Genomic DNA, 11,444 nt, shown 5'->3' with positions numbered 1-11,444 from the left:
TCTCCCAGAATACTCATGCAGTTGTCATTTCTATCTGTCCTTTCACTTTCATTCAGTGCTTTAATATGGAAAAAGCAAGACTTTAATGTCCAGTATAGTTCCTATTCATTTCCCTACGGAAGAGGAAGGAATGAGCCTTTTCACCTAAGATTAGTGCTTATTCCAGACCTGACACACTTCTGTGATCCTAGAAATCAAATGCATACACTGCTGATTCACAAGTACTCATTTAACCTTTATTCACCATCCATGCTAGTTTAAGGCAGCATTAATGATTAACCATGTTTCCCCTCTTACAGACAGTACATACTAGTAGGGGGCAAGAAGGGAAAAAGTCAGGCATGGTGAGCAAGATCACACTGTAGAAAGATGCATACGAGGAAATGAGTTCTTAGTCTCCTTTAGGACACAAAAACATTCCTCACTGCAAACCAGTAAGGCTGAGAAACACCAGAACAAGTTAAGATATTACTTAACACTTACTCTTCAAAGACACAGGCAGCAGCTCCCCTAGACCTCCTGCTCCACCACGAGCCTCTCCTGGGCTATAGAGAATTACTGTTCAGCATCTGGAGCACCTCCTGCCCTCCTTCTGCACTGACCTTGATGGCTGCAGGGCTGTTTCTGTCCTATTTTCTCATTCTCCTCTCCCAGCTGCTGTTGTGCAGCATTTCTACCCTTCTTAAATCTGCTGTCACAAAGGCATCATCAGTATTGCTCAGTGGCACAGCTCTGGCCAGCAGCAGGTCCCTTTTGGAGCCAGCTGATGGGCTCTCTTCTAACTTGGGGCAGCTTCTGGGCTCACAGAGGCCACCCTTGCAGCCTCCCCGCTACCAAAAGCTTGCCATGTAAAGCTAATACAGCTGTGAAGGCCACTGCTTTTGGTATCAGCTCCTGACACTGCTATAAATATTGCTAGGGGGTGGTGTGATGATCAAACAGCAGATTAGGCCTGCAAAAGAAACTGCCCCTCAACATTTAGATCCTTTTGCAAATTTTATTGCATTGTACAGCATCTGCAACAGCCAGCGGTGGAGGTCTCATTTCCAGAATAAAAGCTCACCCTGATCAAACAGTCCCAGAGATGGGCATTCCTCCAGCCCTGACTCTTTAATCAGTGAAAGCCAAACACTGGTGTGATCGGTGGGATGTGTTTGCCAAGTTGCTGCATTTTTATTTTCATGTCAGTAAACTGCAAAGCACAACAAGCAAATGTGTTTCACATTGTATAGCAATGAATAGAAAAAGTGAGGCCCTTTCCCCATACTTTGTAGTGAGAATGTGGATTATTTAGAGACCTAGAAAGATGAGCAAACACTCAAAAACAGGTTCAGTTCTCTAGCAGAGGCACCACTCTTTGTTTCATCAATACTAGAGATGTGGGAACTAAATCACATTGAAACTCATTGTCCCTTCTCTCTGACATGAAACAACTCCAGGCTGAAGGCATGCTCCAATATTATTGCTGATGGTGTGGGAGAACCTGCCCACTGTGGATTAGCCTACTTAAGCTTTCCTGCAGTTCTGCTTTCTTTGCTCATACTTTCTTTCAGTAATGGTCTATCCTTGTATGTCCAAGTAGAAGAATCTCAAAAATCTCAATAATATACCTGATGATGGCTAGAGATGGCAGGTTATGCTTGGATGCTTCCCTAACATAGTGTTTCCTTTACTCCTTTACGCTTTGCTCCTTCAGATGTACCAATGATTTCCCTCCAAAAAGTTAAAAAAGATTCAAACCATCCTGCAGCTCACAGAAACCTGGTTGCAAGCAGCTCAAGAATGTCCTAGTTGACCCAGTGCTGCATGCTTGCTCTCATGTCTGATTGTATGAGGGGGAAACACTGTGTAGCACTTACATCTGTCCTTCCTTCCTTCCTTCCTTCCTTCCTTCCTTCCTTCCTTCCTTCCTTCCTTCCTTCCTTCCTTCCTCCCTTCCTTCCTTCCTTCCTTCCTCCCTCCTTCCCTCCCTCCCTCCCTCCCTCTCTTTCTCTTTCTTTTCTCCTTTCCTTTTGTGCTGAGCATTTCATCTTTTTTTATTGCAGTTGGAGAGAACCATCAAGATCATCCTGCACACTGCACATCAGGCCGCTGCTTTTTAATATGTGGTTGTACTGTCTGGGAGCAATAGAATCTCTTTTGTTTAGTGAGGTTTCTGGGTACAATAGTAATAATAAAACAGAATTTGGAGTGGAGAGTTTGTTACTAAAGTCTAGTAACAGTTGTCAGTGAGCAGTTATTCTGCTGCAGGGCGGCCTGTCCCTTCTTTACGCGGTAGTTCAGGCGGTTGAACTCCTGCATGATCTGCAGCATGGTCTTTCCTTTGGTCTCTGGCACTACCAGGTAGACAAAGATAGCCATGGACAGACAGTATGCTAGGAAAATGATGAAAGAAAAACTACCAAGGCCTTCCTGTGGGAAAAGAAAGAGGGAAAATTAGTTCATAGAAATTGATCTAGATATCTTTCTCTTATGATACGGTGTTCCTGTTTTTGTATTCACTGAAACACTTGACCAAGCTGATGCTTGTTGCCACTTTTGGGCCAGCACTGAGGGGTAAGGTGAGCTAATTCTCTGCTACTGTTGTAAGGAGGGAAGCTGTATAATAAGCAGATGTTGAATCTCACTACTGACAATTCAGAGAGCTGCTGAGCTGCATTTCAGCCACTTTTCCTTTCTTCTCCATCCTTCCCAACACAATACGTGTTAGCTCTTTCCCTCCTTGCACAGTTCTCAGGCTACATAGACTTCAGTTTCCCTGCTGATTCTCAGTGCTGGGTGAGATCTCTGGGAAAAGTACGGGTGGATCCACTTTCACATTAACCCCAAAGGAGATGTATCTATAGGGCAAGGAGGGAAAGGAAGGGAGCTCCTTGTGACATTCAGATGATTTCTGACTGTGTCAGTGTTCCTGCTGCCCTTTCCATGTTTTCCAGAGTTACTCTGTGTACAGTTAGCAGCATTTTATGGTTTTACCACCCTTTCATTACACCCCTGGGTAAAAAGCAAGAGGCCATCCAAGCTATGGTTAATCCTGGTTGTCTATTGCACAAAGAGCTGGAAAAGGGAAGTAATCTCTGGGTTCAAGAAAAATGTAACCTGAAAATTCTAAAACACCTTGCTTTGCTTACCACAATGAAAGGGAATAACAGTCCAAGAAAGAAGAGCTGAATCCAGTTTGAAGCACCATTAAAAGCATAAGCAGCTGGTCTGTACGACTGAATAAATATTTCTGTGGGCAGGGGACATAATACTCCAGCTGAAAAAATGTTGGAGAAAAAAATAAGAAATTTTACTAGATGTTTCTGTAATTCACGCTTCACGTGGCTGTAGAAGCTGGTAGTTTTATCTGACCTCGGCATGCTTGAAATTCTGCTTGGTTCTTCAGGAAAAAGACAAGTAGAAATGCAATATGAAAGGAAGCTCTAACTCCTACTACAGTATCAAGGGATCTGGGACTGGGGACATCTACTGCTCACTGAAGAGCAAGGATTCATGCTGTATAGCAGCTATGCCTCTCCTAAAAGCTGCTGTGAGGAAGACAAGGTATAGAAAACATTCCAGTATAAAACACCAACCTGGCCCAAGTCCAAAGCTCATGATGAAGATAAAAATGAGTGCAGCAGAACAATATGGTATCCAGGAGAAAGAATCCTATGATAGGAAACAAAAATCAAATCAGAAATAAAAATGTCATTGATCCAGCTCCATTAGAAACAGGGTCAATCTTCATTACTACATAATATCACATACATCTGTGTTCTCAACTTCCACACACTTCACAAGGAGACAGCATTGACAGTGATTATACTTGTGGAAAGATATTGACTTTAATTTGCATGTATGTAGCTGGAAACAGACCACTGTTAGTATGACGACTGCTGCAACAATACTTCATCTAAAAAGTTATTTGGAGGAAGAGAAGTAGTACTGATGTCTGCCATGTAACAGAACACAAAGATGCGATGCTTGGCCCAGATGCATAGGTTAGGTCTTACCTGTAGAGCAAGTGTGACAGTGAGAAGTCCTAAGGCCAAGGCCATAGCAGTGTAGGTTTTCCATAGCAGTGCCTTCCTCCCAGCACGGTCCACGAGGAAGCCCTACAAACAGGAGCACCTGCTGTCAGTGCTCAGGATGGATCTCACAGGAGTGGGCAAGCTGCTCAGCAATGCCTTCAGCAGCCAGGCAGGGGGTCTGCAGGGAGCTGGCCCTAGGAAGTACCCCCTACTTGTCCTACTGGCAAGTGAGATGGTGGTGTGTGATCAGTACAAAGTACTCCTGTTGGTTTGCTGAAGGGGGCTGATTCCTGGATCTCCATTTGCAGTAGTTTCTAAAGGTTGAAATGAAGCAGACACTGCAGCAGAATGAAATTCAGCTGAAGATCCACTTACACACAGAGCTGTGGTGAGGATCTCAGTGATCCCAACTCCCAGGGAGACATAGCGGGTTTGGGCAGGGGAGAGCCCAGCTTTTAAGAAGACATTGTATGCATAAAAGTAAACCTGGAAAAAACAGAAATGTGTGAAGTTTGCACTCATGTGATCACATGTACATTGGCTTCTGCCTTTTTTGTCAGATAATAACTAATTAGGGCTTAAATAAAGAGAAAATGTTCTTGATTTTGGCAACTACTCCTCGGTGTTTTTAAGAGGCTTATTTGTGCAGATGAGCTTTTACCAGCAGCTCTGCTTCTATCTCAGTAACAAAGATATTCTTACTTTCAGCACTAGCTTTTGTCTCATGTTACTGGTTGTAATTCCATCCAGTATCCTTTCTGAAGCCTTTTAAGCCTTTGCAGTGATTCTGGTAGTCACCATTTTTCTGAATGTAAGTACTCCTAACACATAAGAAATCCCATTTTAGCACTGTGACCCTTGCTAAACCACAGTTCTCAACTTAGCTCACAAACTTCCATGGGAATGACTTATAACAAATGCTAACAACTTCCCACCTTACAGCCACTGCTCCAATTAGCATTTTACTCTTTGCAGAACGCTTCTTGCCAAGAAACTGTAAACATTGTGCAAAGCAGAGAAAAGCAGCAGACGTACCACATTGACTCCAATGAGCTGCATGCATGAGCAGACAAGAAAGAGAGTGATGAACTGCCAACGGACAGATTTGTCACGAATAAGATCGCAGACACTCTTAGATTTCTCCCCACGGATGGCTTCTTGCTCTGCAGTCATGTCATCCACTTCAGCCATGTAGTCACCATCGCCCCAGAGCTGCTTCACAGCTGCAGGGAGAGGAGGAGAAGATGACTCTGTGCCCAAGCTCACCAGCACACATGAATGCAGAGGATTGCTTCCTGCCTTACAGAGTGTCTTATTAAAGCATCAGGGTCTCTGCTTGTCTGAACTTCCTAGAGATCTGGGTTCAGCTTATACCCAAATCCAATTCATTCCTATCTATTCTTACCTATAAATCTCAATCACAGCCTCACCGTTGACCAGCAGTTATTTACAGTATTCCCATATAGGAGAGGTTTAAATTTTTATCAATCCTTCCCCAGATTCCCTCCTGCTAAAGGTACAGTTCTACAGCACACACCAAACCAGAGACAGGGAAAAACAACCCCTATGATTAAAAATAACTCTACAGCCCAAGAGTTCTCTCTCTTCACACCCAAAAGAGCCATAATGGCTGTTTCTCTCTATATGTTAGCAGCTGCCATTAGGGTCACTGAAGACCTGGAATGCTGCATCCAATCATTACACAGAGCCAGAAGGCACAGTTTCCAGGCTCTGGCTGCTAAAAGCACAAATGCTTTGTGACCTGTTTCCTTACCTTTGATACAACCCTCCTTGTCCTTTTTGTCAATGAGCAGGTAGCGGGGAGAGTCTGGGAAGAAGGGGAGAGTGAGCAGCTGAATGAGGGCAGGAACTGCATTTGATGCCATGAGAACGGGCCACAGAGCTTCTACACCCAGAACTTCTCTGAAACAAAAGGGTTAAGCTGTCTGTATTTTGATCTGTGTTTGCTAGGGAGCAGCATCATTCATCAGTCTCAACCATTTATATGATTTCTGTTTTCCATTCAGTTGAGAATTTGTGATGAGGCAATTTGGTCTGGCTGCACACCTCAGCACACCTGCAAACAGTTGTTGATTTACTTATCTGTAGCCATTTATTGACATGTACATAAATTTTAATAACAGAAGAAATGAAGCAGCTCTTACCTGAGACCCAGAGCAAATCCTGCAAACTTTCCCACAGCAATGGAAGTGGAAGCAGTTATGGCAGTCACCCCACGCAGCTTCTGGGGGGCACATTCCCCCGCATACATGATATGGATATTCAGACCTAAACCTTCAGTGACAAATGACCATCAGACAGGGCACTACTTTTCACATGGATTGGATGTGAAGGTGAAAGTATGAGAACTTGACCTGTCATACACAATTAATTCAATTATGTTTGTGTTTTCTTACTTAGTAACAAAATGCACTCAGTAATCAGGCACAAGGTAAAACCTTGTGACGCTCAGCTACTGCTCTCCCAGGCTTCTAATACCACACGTAGGAATACAAATTTACCTGCACCCACTCCAGCAAATAATCTCCCAATGATGATCATTTCAAAGGACCCAGACAGTCGACTGAGTGCCATGAGAGTTGCGCTCAACAGAGCAGGGATGTTGGCAAGCAGCATGGACTTCTTCCTGGAATTAGTTTAAATCAGTATAAGCAGAAGTACTTGTCCATATGTCATTCCTGGCCAGACAGAAGTGATGCAGCTTGTACAATGGTTAAAGCTGCAGTGAAGTAAATGGGAAACTGGAAAATGGTGTCTTGAACTGAAATGTTTTGGAGCTTTTGATGCCTACAGCACTTCTTGCATGTTATCTGTTGGATCTAATATCTACCTTGAAGAATATGCTTTGTGAGGTGCTTTTTGTGAAATTCAGATGATTTCTCTGGTCTGGATTGGCTTTGGAATTTACAAGGAACAGGGTATTTTTCTTGTGATCATTGGCAGTTTTTTGCTATTCTGTTTCTTCAATGATCTTTCATACGAAGTGCCCTGGGCTGCTCACAGGATCTCTTCACAAGCAGTGAAGACAAAACAGTGAAGACAGACATATGCCTTCACCAAGACGTAATCACTTGTGCTTGCATGTATGGGTGCAAAAAGAAAACTAATGCAATCATTATTCCTACCTTCCAAATGTAACAGACAGGTATCTGACAGATATGGAGCCCAGGAGACCACCAATGGTGTAAACGGACACAATGAAGGACCACATCAAAGTAATTATCTCTTCACTAGGAGAAGATCCATATCTCTTCAGCCAGGTCTCACGTATGAAATTTTGGATGTACTTTAAGTGAAAAACAGAAACCAATGGACTCAATCAACATGTTTTCTGATAACTGCACTTTTTTTTTTCCGATTTCTCTTTCCCATCTATCTGCCTTTCTGATACATTTCAGTCAGTCCCCTGGCTGAAATCCAGTAAACAAGAAGGAATTTTGCCACTAACATAAGCAGAGTACATGTTTTAGAAACATAGTGTAATAAATCATAGTAAATATCAATACTAAATATCAACAGTGAATGCCACTAAGAGAAGTGCAAGATGATCTTCTGTTCACATGCTAGAGCATGATTTGTTATACAGTTTTCCCCTTCAGTCCCACTTGTTCCACGTTTACTTTCTGCATCCTGCCTGCTGCTTTGGATGAAGTCTAGATTTGACTTAAATTGCCTTCAGTAAGGTCAGGATTTATCTCCCATTGTGTATCATTCTGGGATCTTTTCAATCTGCTGGTGATAACCTCACAGTTTCCTCTTTCAGGATCAGGGTTCCCAGTATGGTGACACTATGACCTCAGTTTCCTCAACACTATTTGAGCTGACAAACACCTCTCCTTTTTCAGCTGCAGGTATCGGTGCTGACCTGAGCTCCAGAGCTCCATTCCTTCCCTGTCCTGTTTTGCCTTACAGGCGTTCACACAGAGCTGGTGTGCATAGCCAAGGACCTGGAACAAAGAACTCCAGGAACATTGTGGACAGGAGAGTTTCTTGTGAACTATCCAAGTCAATAATGGAAAAACACCTGGCTATAGATAACCCTCATCCTCCCCTTTCCCAATTCAGTGGCATCAGACAGAAGTTAGAAACAATGAAACACAAGAGCAACTGCAGCTGCACTGAGAATCAGGCAACCACAAAAAGTCAAGCTTTGTGTGCAAAAGGAAGAGGTGAGTGATTAAGGATAGAGGGAGAAATGCATGAGGACACTGAAATCCATGCTGGGAGCTCAATCACTGAGCTGTCTGTGCTTACCTCGGCAGGAGAGTTGATAATGGAGATCTGCAACCCATATTGGAAAGCTCCACCAATGCCCAGGACAAAAGCCAGAAGGAAGAGATTATAGCTCATTTTCTGGTAGGAAGAAAAATCAGCAGAGAAGGCTGTTCAGACATGCCCCCAGATGTCCTGTTCTGCCCATGGGGACACTTGAAAGTAGTGTAGTAGAAGACCACAGCAGCTAAAGCACAGGACAGTAACACATTAGTAGAAAGGAAAAGCAAATCTTGCAGCTCTCTCCCAGAACAGGTTTTACACCTCAGTGCTTCTGTCGTCAGCTTTGTCAACTTAATCTGCTCAGAATCGCTAGTTGTGGGAGCATGGTACAATGTGCAAGCATCACGCACATGCTTTCCTTTTATTTATTCCTCCTCCTCCTCTTTTCCCATTTGTTATCTCTCCTAAGTGAATATTTTGCTCAGTAGCTTGGCTGAGACTACATAAATATTTGGAGTTTGGAGGGCATTCCTGGTTTCATAGTTATTCACTCTGTTTTAGAAATATCTGATAGGCTTAAGCATAACCACAGTGTAGTACTGTGCTACGTGAGTACCCCAGCCCTCCCACTCCCCTGTTACTGGGTGTCCCAGTGCTTTCTGCGCAGCAATGACGAGATGGTGCTGCACTTTTATCTCTGGAACAAATCGTATTCAAAGGCAATGCTGAGCCATAACTGGCAAACATTTACAGGCTGATTTCTAATCAGATAAATGCCATTGTTTCAATAAGCATCAAATTTATCCATGTCACATCATTGTTGGCTTCAGAGGAATTAGTTCTGAATGCGTTTGGTATTTGGCACATTCATATATTAAATGATGACAGTCTTATCTACTTATCTTGTGCTTATCAAAGCACCAGGAGGAAGTGAGAACTGTGGTCCCTACTACTGCACACATGCTCCATGCTTACAAAAGACGCCACGTATCAGCATGAGTCTCCCCACAAGCAAAAAGAAAAAGCAGTAAATCCTGTTCTAAGTACAAAGTTTGCATCTGCAGCAAATTTCTGACTGTTATCCTGATTCTGTATCATAACATCATTACTTGTTTTTTTCTTTTCTAGTCTTCCTAATGCACCTTTGTATTTCTAACCCTTTATTGAGGAGGACGTTTTTCCATCTCCTGATCCTCCTCCATCTGTCAAATCATGTTTTGTTGCTCTGCTCTGAACTCCTTTGGTTTGTCACACATCAGGCGTTAAATATAAAAGTGCTCTTGAATCCAGTTTTCTTTGCTTTTAAAAATATTTCCTTGCAACATATCGCTATCTCTCAATTATGATTTCGTGCCATTATTTTAAATGTGTTTCATTCTGATTGATGTAACTTTTAGTACTCAATTTATGCAATGGGTCCTTTAGAATATCAGAAAGAAAAAAAAAATCTGTATTGCAAAAATTCTATTTGGGGTGAAAAGAAGGAAACGTAGACCAACTTGCATGCAAAGGGAGTCATCTCAGCTTCCAGGGTAGACCTTTCCTCATGCTTTCTTTGGATGCTTTGGGAAAAGGCAGGCTATATATAGAGAAAACATGTCGTCTCATTCTCTTTCAGTGTTTACACTCCCTTTGGTTTGTCATGAAGTTCTTGCTATTTGCTTTGAAATGCTGCGTTGGTTACTGATGAATCTGCGAGTAATTTTGATGAGTTATGCATTCATGCCAGGTCAGCTGGGAAGAGAAACTCCAGCAACTGGGCTGCAGGAGACGAGTAAAGGACAGTAAAGGGGCATTAATGGAAGCCAAAGTCCAGAGACTGACAAACTAGAGCGGACTGGCTTGGACTCCCCAAAACACAGTTTGGGTAATTAGTCATCTCATTAACGGAAAAGTTCCTGACTGTTACCTTGAGCCTCAACACAGTAAAGCTGTATGAAGCCTTACTCAGAAACCTGACTAAGAGTGACTAAGCTTGTGCATTCATGCTTGAATTATGGGATCAGTCGATGCTTTAAGGCTACCGGTTCATTGCCTGAAAATCAGGTCTGTGTTCCTGTAATATGTTAAGTGCTAGGAGAGCTGAATGTCACTTTTAAATCCTGATCATAACATAAATCAATTCAATCTTCACTTTTAGCTCTAGTTCTCAATTGACCTCTTTCTCTGGCAGTCTCCAGTGCACTTCTGTGGAAAGGCTTTTACGGGTGATTCGAACAGCTTAGGGGAAAGCATTTCAGCTGCTGAGTGGCTGCACTGGGCAGTGTTCATGCTGGGATTCTGCACGTCTTCAGTTTCTGGAAGAATCCAGGCTGGGCAGCTTGGGACTGAGCTGTGCGAGACCTGAGAGGCAGGTTATGCAGAGGAGCACTCTGAGGACAGCAGCAGGAACAGTGCTTCTCTGGTCTGATGGTAATCAGTCAGTCCTACAGTGCTTGGGGATTTGATTTTTAAACCACCATAAGCTTCTGAGAATCAGTTCAAGATCCATTTGTGCCCAGCGCTTCACTTCTTTAGAAAACTGACCTAAGCAATTGGTATATATTCTTTCTGTTAATGAAGGTATGTTAATTCAGTAATAAATAACTATCTTGTTAGATGCTTAAATTAAAATGCAACCAACTAGATCAATTAAAATGTAACCACTGTTTACCTTTGCTTAATCAGTCTAAAGACACCTGATTTCAGGCCATGGTTATAAAAAGAACTAATTGGAGTCAAGCTTTTCTGTTGCTCAGTCTCAGTGCTGGATTTGAATGCCTGTCACTGGGGGGCAGACTCGTGGTGTACAGCCAGCCTCCTCTGTCTTGGAGAAAGCCAAGGAGTGCTGACTCAATGTAGCAGCCATACAAGCGGCCCAGATGAGGACCTCAGGACATTGCATGGTTTCTCCAAACAAGTCCCCTTGAACCTGTGCTTCTCAGTGATTTGTGCCAGGCCTCTCCCTCCACTCAGACATCTTCTCTCACCTTCTCTTCACTACCTTGTTTTCATTTCCCATCTTTTCTCTGATCCCCACCGAAGGACAAAATGTTTTGGTATCATCATGATGGTACCAGCACTTTTTGCTTTGACTGTGTACATTCATCAGGCCTCTTTCCATATGAATGAAGAGTTCCTCTGACTTTCCTGGCTTCCAGCTGTTTTGCCCTTGGTTGTCTCGTCTCAAAATCCAGTTTGTCTCAAAATCTC

The 11,444-nt window shown here is 43.0% G+C and overlaps 1 protein-coding gene across 3 annotated transcripts; it reads right to left on the bottom strand.

The window, feature by feature from the left end:
• Window positions 1–1,979: 1,979 nt before the first annotated feature.
• Window positions 1,980–9,252, bottom strand: LOC107321285 (solute carrier family 2, facilitated glucose transporter member 11-like). Of its 3 annotated transcripts, XM_015878032.1 has the most exons (11): window positions 8,292–9,252; window positions 7,163–7,323; window positions 6,539–6,663; window positions 6,182–6,311; window positions 5,791–5,939; window positions 5,052–5,239; window positions 4,392–4,502; window positions 3,999–4,100; window positions 3,579–3,654; window positions 3,132–3,259; window positions 1,980–2,412 (listed from the first exon to the last, which is right to left on the bottom strand). In XM_015878032.1, the coding sequence occupies exons 1-11, from the start codon at window positions 8,385–8,387 to the stop codon at window positions 2,206–2,208; spliced, it is 1,473 nt and encodes a 490-aa protein (XP_015733518.1). In that variant the 5' UTR covers window positions 8,388–9,252; the 3' UTR covers window positions 1,980–2,205. The 3 variants fall into 3 exon arrangements, with proteins under 3 accessions (XP_015733518.1, XP_015733519.1, XP_015733520.1); XM_015878033.1 differs by lacking the exon at window positions 6,182–6,311 and having other exon boundaries at window positions 5,791–5,844; XM_015878034.1 differs by lacking the exons at window positions 6,182–6,311; window positions 6,539–6,663.
• Between the last annotated feature and the right edge of the window lie 2,192 nt (window positions 9,253–11,444).

Source organism: Coturnix japonica, chromosome 15, assembly GCF_001577835.2.
Source record: "Coturnix japonica isolate 7356 chromosome 15, Coturnix japonica 2.1, whole genome shotgun sequence".
NCBI lineage: Eukaryota > Metazoa > Chordata > Aves > Galliformes > Phasianidae > Coturnix > Coturnix japonica.
Note: the sequence above shows the minus strand (reverse complement) of the source record. Positions and strands in the feature narration are given on the sequence as shown.

What these genes read in the sequence shown, in the direction of transcription:
- LOC107321285 (XM_015878032.1), bottom strand. Translation starts at nt 8,387, where the DNA reads ATGAGCTATAATCTCTTCCTTCTGGCTTTTGTCCTGGGCATTGGTGGA. An exon ending in TTATCAACTCTCCTGCCGAG is followed by an intron (nt 7,324 to 8,291) that starts GTAAGCACAGAC and finishes TTTCACTTAAAG; the next exon opens with TACATCCAAAATTTCATACG. An exon ending in CTGTCACACTTGCTCTACAG is followed by an intron (nt 3,655 to 3,998) that starts GTAAGACCTAAC and finishes TTCCTATCATAG; the next exon opens with GATTCTTTCTCCTGGATACC.